Source organism: Oryzias melastigma, linkage group LG16 (assembly GCF_002922805.2).
Source record: "Oryzias melastigma strain HK-1 linkage group LG16, ASM292280v2, whole genome shotgun sequence".
NCBI classification, from domain to species: Eukaryota; Metazoa; Chordata; class Actinopteri; order Beloniformes; family Adrianichthyidae; genus Oryzias; species Oryzias melastigma.
Genome location: NC_050527.1, coordinates 18,924,453 through 18,941,080, shown reverse-complemented (window position 1 = coordinate 18,941,080; position 16,628 = coordinate 18,924,453). Strand labels below are relative to the sequence as shown.

General features: G+C 40.5%; 1 protein-coding gene across 2 annotated transcripts in view; it reads right to left on the bottom strand.

The window, feature by feature from the left end:
• LOC112151984 (adenylate cyclase type 3) overlaps nt 1–13,863 on the bottom strand; it is a 32,878-nt gene extending 19,015 nt beyond the window's left edge. For both annotated transcript variants that reach the window (XM_024281167.2, XM_024281168.2), the window contains exons 1-4: nt 13,594–13,863; nt 8,992–10,053; nt 4,568–4,717; nt 348–478 (exon numbers count right to left, since the gene is read on the bottom strand). In XM_024281167.2, coding sequence (XP_024136935.1) covers nt 348–478; nt 4,568–4,717; nt 8,992–9,666 — 956 coding nt within the window. In that variant the 5' untranslated portion in view covers nt 9,667–10,053; nt 13,594–13,863. The remainder of the gene's footprint in view (nt 1–347; nt 479–4,567; nt 4,718–8,991; nt 10,054–13,593) is intronic.
• Nucleotides 13,864–16,628: the final 2,765 nt, after the last annotated feature.

The following is a 16,628-nucleotide window of genomic DNA, read 5'->3' as shown; positions in this document are numbered from 1 at the left end:
AATGTCTTGAAGTTTTTTTTATAAAAGGTGACTTGGATCTGATTTTTTCCCTGAGTCCTGAGTGACATGAATGCATTAAATGGATCCTTAACACATATTGTATTAATCTAAACTGCTTTTTTTATGCAGTTTACTTTGAAAGTGGAGTTATGGTGTTTGGATTTACAGTTTTCATATTTGAAATGTTTTGACTTCATTCAGGATGAAGCTAAATGAAGGAAAACATAAATGAAAAATAAATAAATGAAGGAGCTGTTCTAGTAAGGAATTTGTAAAGAGGTGCATGCTGGGTCTTTTAGACCTTACCTGTGAGGAAAGCTCACACCTGATGCGTGTGACCAGCTCACCTGACGTTCTCGTGCCGGTACATGTACATGGTGTTAAACTGCTGCATCTCCTTCTGACTCTGCTCCTTCTTCATGTCCTGAAGCATCTCATCTGCAATGTGCTTTGGAAGGATGGAGAGAAGTAGACGTTCCTGCAGAGGACAGACAAGCAAATGCTAACAAACATCAAACCGTACCTGAACTCAACATCTCATCACCTTACCCATTCAGAAGAAGTCTGTGAGAAAATCCCACTCTGATCATCTTGAGATCTGATTTCTAACTGATCCCAGTAGTCTTTTAATTATAATGATGCCGTTTTTAGCCAAATGTATAAAATCCTGTGTCGTTTTCTGGAACATAGTTTCTGCAGAGCAGCAGGAGTTCATTAGAAATTCACCTCTGAGTTGTAACAGTTAAAAGATTATCAACAGATGACTGGAGTGGCGCTTTAACCAAGAAGTAGTTTTCCTATCAGACAGTTGTGTCACTTTGTATGTGATGCACAGAAGTTGTTTCACCAATAAAACAGTACAAAGAATAAACTCACTATGAGATAAAAATTACAAAAAGTTGCAAAATGCAAACAACTGTAAATGTGGACCAATCATCTCTGACATCATCTATAGCAGGGGTGTCCAACTCAATCGAAACACATCATGAGTGGGGGCCGAACAGCATCGACACTAATTGAACACACTAAAACTTAATTTATTTAATTTTAAAAACATAACTTTTCAACATTACTATGAATAAAAACAGGCAGAAATATCATTTATTTAATATTAATAAAAATAAAATAAAGTGATCAGGAGGGCCGGATGGAATTACACAGAGGGCCAGATCCGGCCCCCGGGCCTCGACAAGTATGATCTGTAGTAGTCTGGACAGTGAAAATGAAGCCTGAAGTGAGTCTGTTTACTACGCCCACATTTAGAATGTTCTGGAAAGGAGAAAGTAGGCGGGACAAAGTAAAATTTAAAAATAAAATATAAAATAACAGGAAAAAACAAGATAATGAAAGCCTAAAATTACTTTTTTTTAATGCTTAGAACATATATTTGAGAAAACATATATAGATTAGTAGATTTGGTCTCCAGACATGTAAATGTCATCAGAAACTACATAGTTTTACATTTTTGGTTATTTTTAAAGTTCAAAGATGTGTGAGTGTTTATTTATGGTTTTAATTACTTTATTTGTTTTCTCAAATATATGTTTTAAATCTTTAAAAAAAGTAAATCTTATATTCTTGTTTTTTTCCTGTTATTTATTTATTCATTTACTTTGTACTGATCCAAAAAAGGTCCAACCGTGAGTTTTGTGATCCGTTACACCACCAGTAAGAAGTTAAAAACACACTGGATTTGTGCCGTTATTATACTTACAGAACACCAGTTTTTGTGTCAGCTGTGTCATTTTATTTTGATGTGTTTTCTTTTACATTTTAATAGTCAGGCTGAAGTTGGAGTCTGGTCTTAACTCCAAAATTAAACAGTTAAGGGAAAATCTATATCACATTCTAATGGGTGAAACACTAAATCTAGTTTTGACAGAAAGCCTAAACCAGCTTTACACCGGATGGAGATTCACTAAAACAAAGTTGCTGATTGGTAGAAGTTGTTTCTTATTTCTGAAAACTTCTCAAAGGGAAAAAAGTCAGTGTCAAAGAGAAATACACATTTTAGCTTAAAAAAAAAAAAATATATATATATATATATATATATTTTTTTTTTTTTTTGCCATGATGGATAACCTGGCCTGAATTAAGTACCGTATTTTGCGGACTATAAGTCGCGCTTTTTCTCATAGATTTTCCAAGGGTGCGACTTATACTCAGGAGCGACTTATATGTGATTTTGTTAGACATAAATAGGCTCATATATTTGTTATTTTCCCCAATTAAACCGGTTTCCTTTTGGCGGTTTTTTCCCAATAACAACCACTAGAGGGCACTGTAGGTTTGTGTATCAGTATCTACTGCTGTCAGCTGACAGAAACGCAGAAGAAGAAGTTGCGTTCAAAACAAACATTCCTGATAATCTAATCATTCTCCTCATGGATGTTATGATGTTTTTCTCATTTGCATCAAGACATTATTATTATTGTTTTTATTTTTCACTTCCTGGGCTAATGCGGGACAACAAGCCATCAAACTGGATTATAAACAGACAGAAGAGCAGCTAAAAACTGTCATTCAGATGCAGCTCCTGCAGGCTAGAAGGTGACGATCTCCGTAAGAAAAAGACATAAACTGCTGTCCCGAACCCAGAATGGAGAGATGATTATAGAGGCTTTTGTGGAGTTCTTTAAAATAAATAACTTAACCTCTCAACATCATCCGTATCCTCTGTGTATTTTAAATGAGATAAACAGCCAAAGCCTCCATCATGTAGCGATGAGGCTAAAACTTCAGACAGCTTCTCCAATGAGAGTGTCTAGTTTATGAACGCATTTTTGGACAAGCATTGAGCATTAAATTAGACGCACATCAAACGATTCAGCAGACTCGAATTTGACGCATGAATCTCATTTGATGTCAAATGCAGCGTTACGTCGGGCTTGTTGAATCTGTTCATAAATGTTGGACTATTCTCTTAAAAGTGCAACTTATACTCCGGAGCAACTTATATATGTTTTTTTCTTCTTCATTATGGATTTTTTGGCTACTGCGACTTATACTCCGGTGCGACTTATAGTCCGGAAAATACGGTACTCTCAATTGTACAATGGCCTTCTATGAAAAAAAAAGAATTTTTAGCCTTAATACATTTTCACAAATCAGAATCAAATATTTTTTCTATAATCTTCTTTCGAACATCTACAGACATTTTGTTTTTCTACCAGACGTTTGACCGCGTTGATGTGAAGGTATCCTCTGGGTGAAGCAGAAGCTCGTACAGAACACTGTCTGACGTGAAAGCGGTCTGTGGAAACGGCTGGGTCTGTTAGTACGTGTCAAGAGTCCAATCAAAACCTGACAGAGCCACGATTCTGAGAGGGCTCTCTCCAGGATTACAGCATGGCCATTTCAGGAGGCCTGTTGCCATAGTAATTAGCAGCTATCAGATACTACTTGACTAGCTAGTTGCCCTTGTCAACCAGCATCTTGGGCTCTTCATTAGTATTCTGGGGGTTTGTTCTACTCATGGATTTTCATGGCTTTTGGTTTTATTCACATAACCCAACACATTCTTCTCATCTCCTCTTACAATCAGACATGGCTCCTCAAAGTGACCAGGAGAGAGTTTCATGTGTACCACTGTAAATTACAAATCTGAGGGCAGGACTCCTAACTGCATGAGAACAAATGATACAGAGATCTACCGGTTTCTTAATACTCCATCTTGAGTCTGTAACTGCTCCATGATCTTCTAGTAACAATGACTACAGTCTGTCTAATGCCTCGTTTCCACTGAGGGGTCCGGACCAGTCTCCTCTTGTCCGGTTTAGAACAGTCCGGGGATTTCAAGTGAGCGTTTCCATTGAGCGTTGAACCATCAAAGCGCATGCGGGATGTAGACCAATGACGGAGCTGTGCATTTAAACAGTGAAATTACAGCGAAAGAGAAGCTGCATCAGCTGACTCAGAAACAGACGGAGAATTAAAAAGATAACCGTGGAGGATCATTATAATCCGGATCAGGTGTTTATTATGGATGAAGTCGGACTCTACGCTGCAGAACAGTCTATTCTTCTGAATAAAAGGGAAAAAAAATCTTCATGTTGATCAATACTCCAATGTTCTTCAATAAACGTTTACAAAGCACGATCAGAAGAGTTTTTGATGAGTATGGATAAATAACGGACAGCTCCACCCTCATTGGTCCATTTCATTTTTCTATGGACCTACGACCAATGGGGGGATCAGAAATGGTACCAGTCAGTCCTGCTTAACGAGTCCATTTTGTAATGGAAACGCTCAAAAGTCCAGTCCAGTCCAGTCCAGTCCAGTCCAGTCTGGTCTGAACCGCTCAGTGCAAACGAGGCATAAGATGCCATGACATAGAGGTGCTTTCACACCGAATGCGAATGCGACACCTGGTTTAAACCTACAAACATAGCTTGGGTTTTATGCTTCCATGCTTACGTGGTTTCTGGTTATGGTCAGAATCTTTAGCTTTGTTTTCATGGATGTGGTTTCTGGTGTGTTTAGGCTGAAGTCCAGCTGATTCTGGACCTTCTGAAGGTGTTACTACTGTGTGACGTGTGACGTGTTACGACCCTCTGAACTGGATTACCTGCTGCTGGCTCTGCTCTTCCAGGTTCAGCTTCACTTCCAGAGACTGTCTGGCCTCCAGAAAAGCCTTTCGGTGCTTCCGGTCAGCCATGTAGTAGGACATGACACCCACGGTGATGGCACAAACGTAGATGAAGGCGTTGGCCAGGAGCTTGAAACAGACGAGGATGACAGGACATAGATGAAGCTGTGGCAGTTCAACTGATCCTGATTAGATAACGATCACAGTGGACCCTGCTGGTTAATGAGGTTTTCTCAGTCAGGTCATGGGAGTGATACACGTGACTTTCACCTACAACAAGTGCTGTCTGTCTGGATCAGCAGCCGGCACCATGCCTGGACTGGAGGCAGTCTTGCTTTATCACAGAAATCTAGTGCATGCATAATAGAGGCTCTGCTGCAGGACACTGTGGAGCTCTGTAATCACATGAGAATAGAGCAGGCCTGCTCAAACCAAACAGGACTGTTTGAGCAGTCCAACACCACAAGTCCCGCTTCAATCAGCTTTTGATTCCTTTTTAAAATCTTCTTTTAATTATGAATGTACAGTTTATGTCTAAATCTAAAAACCTGTTTCGTTTTCTAAGAAATAATTTCTGCACAGCAGCAGAAGTTCATAAAAAAATTCACCTCCGAGTTGTGGGCAGGACTGTTGATGCAGGAGTGATATCCCATCATCCCTTCGTTTACACACCCTCCTGCTAGCTTCCTGCCTCCCCACAACCATAAGCTAACGTTAGCAGTGCAACAAAAATGGTGATCAATATCAGAGTTATCCAGCCTTACAGTTTAGATCCAGATTCCAGCTCAGACGAGGAAAACAAAGACGTTCATGGATCTATTGGTCTGCAAGTGGATGTGACAGAATGGAGCTGAGCAAGGAGACTTTGGCCCGCCCAGTTCAGTTGCTCAGTCATAACAGAGAGCTTTTTCAAACGGCGAGTTTTTATCAGCTTCTGATCTATCATGACTTGGATAAAGAAATACTCAGAAAGTCAGTTTTAATTTGAAATTCTTATATACATATCCTCTACCAGATTCTGTTCTCTGACCACGGTCAGAGAACAGCCTGTGGAGAACTGTTGAAACCAGTAGTGAGAAGAAGACCAGAAAACACGGGAGTGTTCCAATAATTCAGATCTACATCCAGCATGGAGCAGAACCGCTCCAATCCAGCAGGATGTTAAGACGAGTCCTCCACCTCCAACTGGACTTGGAAATGGAGTCTTGAGAAAACAGGCTTATGATAAAGTTAAAAGGGTCATGCCATGAAAAAACAACTTTTTGATCTTTAAGTGTATTCTACTGTTCATTCCTCACTATAAAGAACCCCAAAAAGGTATTTGGATCCATTCACACATTTCGGAGTAATCCTCTAAAATCATGCGCTCTTAACAGCAGCCCCTCCCATACCCACGAAAACGAGCGGGTCTTCACAATCTGATGTCACAGAGTGAGACCGCCCCTTTCAGGAAGAGTCTGCTCTGATAGCTCCGCCCCCTAACACCAACACTCAATTTCTCCACTGAGAAAGTGATGATCAGCAAAAAACTTTAGATGCAGAATATCGTATATCTTCCAGCTGTGTCCTGTCTTCAATAAAAAAACTCACTCAAAGAAAAAAACTCACAGAAATGACTAATATTTTATAAATAATTTGTTTTTTAGTGTCCCAAAGTTAATATATGATCATATATATGGATAGACTTTGAAAGGATTAAGAAAATCATGGTATGAACCCCTTTAAAACTCGACTAACTTTTTTTCCTAATTTTTCAAAGACAAGAATGATTTCTTCATCTGCATTTGTATGAAGTGATGTTTGTGCCACCATATAGCAAGCAAAAGTCACAGTTTTGACATCCAAAATTTTAAAGTTGCAAACAAAATGTAAAGTGTTAAGAAAAAAAATCATAATTATATGGTATTATATGTTTTATTCTGCTTAAAGACATTTTAAACACGCTGGTCGCTACACTGACAGGAATAAATCCAGAACCCTGTTTTACATTTGAGCTGTGTTGCTCCTTCTGAGTTCTGCTCAAAGAGAAACGGGCCAGAATGGCTGAAGACTGTAGAATTCTGACCAAACAGCACCAAAAGATAGTCCAAAGTCTGCCTCGGTCCTTAATTTAACCCTGTAAAGCCTGAACCATTAAAGAATTGACAGAAAATTCCAATTCTTTGAACTTGGACCCTTTACTGGTCCCTCTGAACAAACAAACAAAAAAAAATTCTAATATGATTTTTTATATATGAGTTTCAATTTGTATCATATTTGATACATCAGGCCACAGAGCTCAAATATTCATCTCTTCCGGAACTAATAAAAACATGGCAAGACCCAAACAAATACAACAAATTTGAAGTTCAAAACATAAAAATGGCTACCATAATGCAGCAAGGAAAAATCAATCAATGGAACTGACTGGGTGGAAGTCAGGAACCTATTTATTTTGCATGGTGCTAGGCCTGAAAACAGTTTGTCCCCTTGTTCAGACAAAGATGTACTCTGCATTTCTGACAGTAAATCTGGGTAAAGTGACCTGTGCATTGCTTGCATCTCTGTTTGGTTTCCCATGTTGGGTAATGTTCAAGGCCACCCTTTCTCACATCAGAGGGTACCTCAGTGGTTTTTCTCTTGCGGGAGAGGTTAGCACTGTTTCTGTAGAGGACAGAGGTCTACCACATGTTTTGACCTTTCCTGCACTCGTGAGGGCTGTACCCACAGAAGCCTGAAATTTTTGCAGTGGTTTGGGTTTCTTACTGGGCTGCAGTTTCTCCAGGTCTCTTCTGTAGCGGATCCATGCATTGACTATTGCCACTGTCACAGTGTGCCACCAAATGTAAATGTACCATCTTCTGGATCTGTAACTGAACTCGTACAATGCAGACAGCATGTCAAGAAGGTCAACACCTCCCATGAATCTGCTGTATATGTCAATAATGGCTGGTCTGGGAACCATTATGTAGGTTTTTGCTTTCCAATCCTAACGCCTCACATTGCCCACTGGTTCATCCATAATCATTTCCATCCATAATTTCATCCATGTATTTTATATTTCATCCATAATATTTTTATCTATAATTTCCATCCATAATCATGTTCAAAAAATCTTCCACACTGTATTTTTTGCCATCTAAAAAATGTTGTGAAAGCAGTAATCAAAAGGAAACTACAAGTAATTTTATCATGACCACACCAAACTAGTCAATCATCATAATACAGCAAGTTACAAATGTAGTTTTTTTTACACTAAATATACCAAGCTATGTAATTTAAAAATAAAAAAGGACTTTATGTTGCTTGATGTTATATATAATGCATGAAATACAATATAATGACAGTTGATTGATTTGGGGTAACATTAACTTAAATCCCTGCTGTATCAAATTTGATACGGCATTTTCAACATTGATTTACTAATATATAGTTTCTGAAATTTTAATATTTTTCGCCCTGCATCAACTTGGTAACTTTTCCCATTGATGTTTTAGTACAAATTTGAATGTTTTTCTTACCATAAACCTTTCAAATGTATCTAGGTTCTTCTTCTAAAATCGCAAGTGTCCAATTCCTGAAACATGGCAGCCTTGTAGTGCCACTGGAGAGCCCTACAATGAATTAATTACTGCCCTCTGGTGGATTATCTGTGCACTGCATGTGTCTGATTGTATACATCTGGTTTTTCAGGTAAAAAAATGTCACACTACTCTTGTGGAGGGCTGACAAACTCATGTATCAAATATGATACGTTTGGCGTTATAGGGTCAATACAAAGAGACACAGAGACACCTGATTGGAGAGATTCTAGACCAATCAGCTGGCTGTTTGGGGTCGCACAAACGTAAGATGAAAGAAAATGTTGAACGCAAAATCAAAGATAGGGCGAAAACGAGATGAGGCACTACACATCTAAAAACGTTTGTGCTGCAAAATACTTTTTTAAAGAAAAAAAAAGCTTACAAGTGAGAAAAAGTTTCTGAAAGCAAATATTAAATATTTTTATTTGTAAATTATGACTTTTTTTCTTAACACTTTACATTTTGTTTGCAACTTAGAAAACTTTGATCTCAAAACTGTGACTTTTGCTTGCTATATGGTGGCACAAAAATCCCTCCATAAATGATGAGAGCTGACCTGAAGCGGAGGACACCCCCACCACCAAAGCCCCCCCACTGCGCCTTGGGTCATAATGTGAATTTTCTCAGTACTTGTTGATTTGATATGGAATGACCCAGATGATTATTGACAAGCAAAGGCTGTAAAACATCGAATGTCAATGTCCAATAGGAGCAGGGCCTGCTGCCAGCATCCCCACCCCATGCTGTTGACGCCTCTGTCACTGTGTGTCATTGACAATAATAAAGTGAAGACCGCATCAGCCTTTACCCACAAGCAAGGCATACTGCCCCCCGTCTTACCTGTCTACCAAGAGCTGCTCCCTGGATGTCGACCTGCTGCTGCTGAGCGATGGTGACCCCTAAGACCAGGGTGTGGACGCCACACGACACAGTGGTGATGAGCACAATGGGGGTCAGCCTCAGAGGCAAAGTCAGGAAGAATGAGAAGCTGAAGAAGGCCTGCCAGCCCACCGTGTCGCTGGCCTGGTGGAAGTGGGCGTAGTTCAGACCCAGGTAGCAGAACACCTGAGCTGCTATGAGCACCCACAGCGCGTAGGGCACCACCCGTCTGGAGATGCGATCCGGGAGAAGCCCGAAGCGACACAGCAGATAGAGGATGACGTCCCCCGCTAGTCCTGCCGACGCCACCAAGACGGAGGCCAGCTTGTCTGAGGTGTAGACCACCGCGCACATGACGATGACATACGAGTCGAAGAGAGCGGCGAACACCACCAGCACCAGCAGAGTCTCGTGTCGCTGCCGTCTGAAGTAGGTCTGGTATAAATTCTCCAGGGAGTCCGGAGCGAAGGTCAGGCGCATGAAGCGAGGAAGGCAGAGGCAGCACCCCGAGCTTCGCACGGTAACCTCATGTGTTCGCCCCACGGCCTGCCCCGGGTCCGAGGGCAGGGTCACGGAGTAGTCTGCTGAGTACTCTGCAGAGTACTCTGGTTCCGCAAAAGCCTGGTTCCGAGGCATGGTCCTCACCTACAGCCTAAATATCTGATAATAAAAGCTGGTGGTCCTGTGGGGGGGGCTACATAGAGCGATAGAACTCAGCCTTGCATCGTCTGCGGCGTTCTCACCAACTCATCCGCTCCGAACCACAGCAGTGGGTCGACTGTCAGGACCTGTTCTTTTACATCACTGCTCTCCTGCTCACTCAGTCCAACACAATCCGATGTCATTGACCCAGTGGTTTCTACGCCGCAGGCTCATAGCCAGCATGGCCACTCTTCAGGGGGAGGGTCCAGTCATGTTCTGTGTCCCATGCTCAGCTGCTGAGCTCACGCCGAGCTCTTCTGTTTCCTCCATCGTCACTTTGGCCTGGACAGGTCTTTACAGCTCCATCCTCACCCGACCGGACTGAGGAGAGAACCAAGAACACGGTCAGGGTCAAAGAATTCAGCTGGAAGCTCCTCATTCAAAGCAGAATCCTTCAGTTTTCCTGTTCTGGATGGTTCCATGGAATACACATCAATCGTGTCTAGGAAAAAATGCTTACATGAAACGTTTCTGTAACACTGTGTGGTTAACTCTTTAAAACCTGAAGCATCATCTGTGACGCTTAAACACTAAATCTTTAACGTATGGTAACTTTGAAATTGTGAGCACGAGCCGCTTTTCTCCTTTAGAATCTACTGGAATGATCGTGTTCATGATTGAAAAGTTATAGTACGTCAAAAAACATAAACACTGGAGCTAAATGGTGAAATCAGGAGTCTGTAACCTGCAGCTCCAGATCCACATGTGTCAGCTTCTGTTCTCATTAGTTTCTGGGATTAAAACAATATTAAATCAAGTTAGAGAGAGATCCGGAATATGCTTTCCTTGATAGGTGCCCCGCCCCTCAAGATGACGTAACAATTTAATACCAATTTTATAGATAAAGGGTATATAGGGTCAAAGGTCACCATTCAAAATGAGTTTGATGGAAAGTATATTCCTGATCTCTCTAATGAGGTCAGCATCTGAAACAAGTATTTTTCACTAAAGAGAAAGTTTTGGTCTCACTGACTCAAATAATGAAAAAAGTGCATTTATTGGTGCTGAGCAATGACAACTTTGTTCAACTTTACTACACTCTGACTCCATATAATATAAAGTAACAACTAATCAACTATTAAATTAGTCGTGGGCTATTTTAGTAGTCGATTAGTCGTCAATTAGTCAACTAATCGTGGCAGTCCTAAATGTTACTGCAGCAGAGTCTGACCGCTAAACAATCCAAGGGTCACAAGGGAACACTGGACTGACCCGGGCTGATGTGAGCTCAAATGAAGAAGAAGAAGAAGAAGAAGAAGAAAAGCTTTATTAATCCCGAAGGAAATTTAAAAGCGGCCAGCTGCTTTTACACTCACAGACATAAAACCCTAAAAACACTTAAAATTTATCAGTTAAAAAAAAAAAAAAAAAGTGAGCTCAAATGAATGAGGCATTTTTACTCTTCTACCTTCTCCATCTTGTGATGGATATCAATTATAAAAACCACAATCAGCCTGTAGGAGGAGGGAGTTAGGCTTAATTAGTTTGTATTTGAATCTTCTTTACCCTTCATATTTTAAGAGTAAAAGTAACAGCCATTGACTGTATATAGAGAACTGGACTGAGTGACTCCTCCCCCTCCGTGTTCCAAACAGGAAGTCCCACAGACTTCTATAGAGATATAAAAAGTTATTGCTCAGTTATTCTATTTGTCAGAATTCTTGCTCTGATTGTGTTTTTAAAGATGTTTTTACTCATCCTAATTTTTATTTAAGGATAATTTTCTGTAGCGCAAGTTATAAATCTACCAATCAGACGCCACAATTAAAGTAGGTGGCCTCACGTCGAATGTTTGAAGCATTTGATTGACAGATTCTCCTGAACCTGCTTTTGAGTGGAAGGGGTGTGGCCTTCTAACATGCTCATTACTGAATGGAGGGAGTGGTTGCCATGGAAATCTAGACCTAGACCAACACGGACCAATCACAGCTTACTGAGGACGTCTGGTTCCAACATGGAGATAGACATATTGCAGATAAATGGTGAATCAACTGACTTTATTTGGTTTGAACCAGAAATAAAATATTTTTATGGCTGATGTCCCACTCACTCAGCCCAGTTCTCTATATACAGTCAATGGTAACAATATCTAAGGAGGACATGTTTTCCCTGAGAGGCAGTATGATGGTGCAGTGGTAAGCTCTCTTCCCTCATAGTGAGAAGGGCCTGGATTGAATCCCGGGTGGGCTCTTCTGTGTGGAGTTTGGATGTGTGGGTTTTCTCTGGGAAATCCAGCTTCCAAAATATTCATTGGTTCATTGGTTAATTGGTGTCTGTAAATCAGGAATATGCAACTCCTGACCTCAAGGGCAGCATTCCTGCATGTTTTCCAGCATATTCTAATTGGCTGAACACACCTGAACCAGGTAATCAGTCATGAGTAGTGCTTGGATGTCTGGAAATCATGCAGACACTGCAGCCCTTGAGGCCTGGAGTTGCCTATCCCTGCTCTAAATTGTCCCTAGATGTGCATGTGTGATTGTGTGGGTAGGCTACCTTTGGGCAACCTGTTCAGGGTGTATCCCGCCTTCGCCCAATGGCAGGTGGGTTGACTCAATCAGCCCTGTGACCCCAAGAAAGAATTCAGCAGGTTCTAAAAATAGATGGATGGTCTTTTTCTCGATTTGTGGGGCCCCGGAAGGTAAAACTTTGGCATCTGTCTACAGTGCTCAAAGGCCTAGCAGGAGCTGAGTGGCCTGTAGTCTGGTGACGTTGTAAAGATGGAACTGCAGCCTTATATGACACCATAAGATAGGCATCAGTTCATACCAACAGTGTCAGATCAGCATTCAGGTCTGTGAATGTTCTGGCCGAGTTCTGCTGACTTGCAGAAATGATGTCCGTGGTCATATTGATTCATTCAAATGAGTTTAGCCATGCTGCTTTGCTGTGAATTGGGATTTATGAAACCCTTCCGCTCTCTTTAGTTTGTTTACATTAAAAGTGGGGTCATCTGAACCCCACAAGTCAGTGCGCTGAACTGTTTTTATCTTTGATTTTTGAGTTTCACTAATGTCCATGGCAGACATAAAGTCCTGTCCACCTTTTTCCACATTTGTCATAGAAGAAATCACATCAATATGTGGTTGGAGTCATCTGGACCCCAAAGAGAGCGGAAGGGATTATTAAGGCTGATGTGGGCTGCTGTGGAGTGAAATAGGTTGATGTGGGCTGCTTCAGGGTGATGCTGGATTTTGTGGGCTGGTGTAGGTGCATGTGGCTGAATGTAAATTGCTGTGGGCTGAAGTAGGTCTAAATGGGTCAGTGTGGGCAGTAGGTTTAAGCTGGCTAAAGTGAAAGCTGAATGCTGAAGGCTAAATTAGGCTGAGGAGAGCTGATGTCGATGAGAACAGATGACACCTGGCTTAGACTTGTGTGAACTTATGAAACCTGGTTTAGACTGATGTGAATTTAAGAAACCTGGTTTAGGCTGGTGTGAACCAATGAAAACTGGTGTAGGCTGGTGTGAACTTTTGAAACCTGGTTTAAACTGGTGTGAACCAATGAAACCTGGTTTAGACTGGTGTGAACTTTTGAAACCTGGTTTAGACTGGTGTGAACCAATTAAACCTCGTTTAGGCTCGTGTGAACTTATGAAACCTGGTGTGAACTGATGAGTCCTGATTGGGCTGATGTGAACTGATGAAGAATGATGAGAGCTGCTAGTGATGCTGAGCACTAGACTGGTGAACCATTGCTCCTACTCTGGGCCTGTCACACGTTGGCAGCTCCCCCTCGTGTGAGCAGATCCATTTGGACCTGACGGACACCTGCATGAATCTTGTCCCCACAGACGCACGCGGTGCGGTTTATCTGCTCTAAAGCGCTAACGAAGACCTGGACAGCTGTGATGGATCTTACCAGGGCTCACTCCGGATCCGACCGTCTGAGGCTAGCACGGCTTCTGAGGTGGGGGGCGGTACCGGGAGAGCTGCGGCTTCCAAACATCCACCCGCGCATCAAATCCTTGTCAACTGTGCCTGCATCTGGATCCGAGCAGAAAAGGATCTGGCAAAGACTGCAGCTTCCCCTCCGCTTCTTTTTTTCCTGAAAACATGGAATGTCGTCACGTTAAGCTCACGTACGGTACACCAACTTCCGCTCTCCTTCAACATAAGAGCACTGCTTCATGGCCTCTTTACTAACCGGAAGTTGACTCACATTTCTGAAGAAGTTTATTTTTTCCTTTTGTTTTATTGATTACCTTTTTACATTTTATTAAAAAACAAAAACATGTATTCATTTATTCATGTTGCTGTCTGTTTGTTTATTTTTAGGATGGATGGATGGATGGATGGATGGATTTATTTAATATAAAAGTCAAAAGTCAATACAAAAGTCCTGGACAGATCGATCCAAAATTTTGATAATACCAATCTCAAGTTGGTATTGGCATCGGTTTGATAGCGGCCCACAAATAGCGATATTTCCGCTCTGGCAGATCTTCCAGTGCATGCATGCAGCCGGCATGTATTGTCTTTCCACTCTGTTTAAATGCTGAGTTGTTTTTAACAAGTTACGTTTCACTTGTTTTTCTTTTTCTTTTTTTTATTCCAAGGCTAAGAAGTTACGATTATATTTCTACCAGATGTTTCTTTTAATTGTTAAATATTTTGATTTATTTTTGTATCACAGTTACTTGTTTCTTTTGGTTTGTAGACTGTTTCATATGTTCATATCACATCCACCTCACTTAAGAAAAATATCGATATTGTGTTTGCATCTGGTTCCAAATGAGGTCAATTCAGTCGCCATTTTTCCACACTATGTCCGTCTCCATGTTGGAACCAGACCTCCTCAGTAAGCTGTGATTTGTCCGTGTCGGTTTTAGTCTACATTTCCATGGCAATATCCCCAATATCAATACCCAATCAGTATCGCCCAGCCCAATTAAGCAAATCTAATAACTGGAAAGGTTTGGGGTCTTTTTTTATTTTTAATGCGGTTTAAGGATTTTAAGTATAATTTAAGATACGGTGTCCTGTTTATGTGGGATTTCACCGTAATGACTTTGCAATTGTGGATAAAATATTTTGTGATTAAAACCCACATGCTAATGATAAGGTCATTGGAATATTGCAGGTAATGCTGTATATTTAGTGTTATTTGTTTCTGTGTAGTTTTGGATACGCAGAGAGAGATTTCTGCAGACACAGACAGACAGATGGTTCCACTGGCTTCAGATCTTCAAACCTTTTTACAATTTGAGCTGCAAATAAAACACATCCAGAAGGACTACATACAAACAGAACTGCAAGCTAACTTTTTTATTCAAGGAATTGGAAGACATTTCTTTCAAGAGTCAAAGGCAAACCTCTAATAATCTAATACAATGTTACCTTTCAAAAGATCAAATCGATTACAGTACATAAAGTAATGAAGTCATAGTGAGCAAAAAGAATAGTTGCAAGAATAATGATAAAAATAAAATTAATAAACACATAAACAAAAAAAATCAAGAGGGTATTATTCAACAAACAAAAAACAAAATCATTTAATTGTTTTATGCCTTTCTGGGATGTTTTCAGTCATTCATAAAACTGAAATATCTCTAGCATCTTCTTTCACTTTATCCCTTTCGGGGTCTCCACAACGTATCAGCACCCACTATTTCCCATCAGTGAGTTGGCAGAGTTTTTACACTGGATGCCCTTCCTGACACAAGCCTGTACTTGAGGGGCACAGGGACCCAGTTAGGCAGCAGCGTCAAGGGTCTTGCCTAAGGACCCAATCTGGGTGGGGATCAGTGGACAACCCTGGGAATCGAACCCAGGGCAATCGAACCCAGGGCTCCTGGGTGCCAGCCCTTCACCTAGCCCACTGAGCCACCCAGCCGCTCTGAAATAACTTTAGCATGAATACAGTAAATTTGGGAGTTTTTTACTCTGCACTTATAACTTCCAAGTAAGTAAGACTTGCCAATAAAAATGAGAAAGATTTACCAAAAATCTTATTGATATCATAATTACATTTTCATAGAAGGCAAGGCCAGATTATTTGTATTGCACACTTAATGTACAAAGACAATTCAAAGTGCTTTACATAAAGCATTAAAAGAAACAATCTGTAGAAATAGTAAAGGTGAACATTAAAACAAGAAAGAAAACAAAAAGCCTGGAGCAAGATTTAGGGGATTTGCACCGCTTTGACTTTTTACTCCAAGATTCTCTCTATTGTACGTGGAGGAGAAGCGCTAATAAACAGTAAAAATACAATAGAAGAAGATTCTCCTTCCTGTCGATCACTTTAAAACTAGGGTCCCCAACCTTTTTGAAGCTGAGAAAGACTTCATGAGTACTGAGTCATAGGAAGAGCTACCAGTTTGAAATAACAAAGGGATCAATGTTCATCAATATTCAATCAATATTAATGTCAGTAATTGTTACATTTGTTACATTTGAGCCCACATCATTTGTTACATTGTTGTACCATGGTTATCAATAATGGAATTTTAAAGAAAAATCAACTTACACATTTTTAAACAAATCTTGTCACATTTTTTAACTAATGATCAAATCTGCAGCATTTTTAACTAAATTAATGATCTTTGAACTGGGGAAGGTCAGAGGTCACCTGACCACTTATCTAAAGTTCATGTGTCATCAACATATTTTTAAGATGTTTTAATTTTCAAAGCTATGTAAATGCAAGTATGATTTTAAAAGAAAATAGCAACAGAACAAAATTGAAATTGACAAGTGAGTTGTGCTATTTTTATAAGAGACCTGAGGGCAACTCGAGGGATCCTTGGGGGCAACCTGAGGGCACCCCTGCTTGAAAAACCCTGCTATTTTATCGTGAGAGACAAAGAAAGCTTGCTTTGGTATATTTCACAGTTTATCAACCTGTACATATATATATATATATATATATATATATATGTGTGTGGGGGGGGG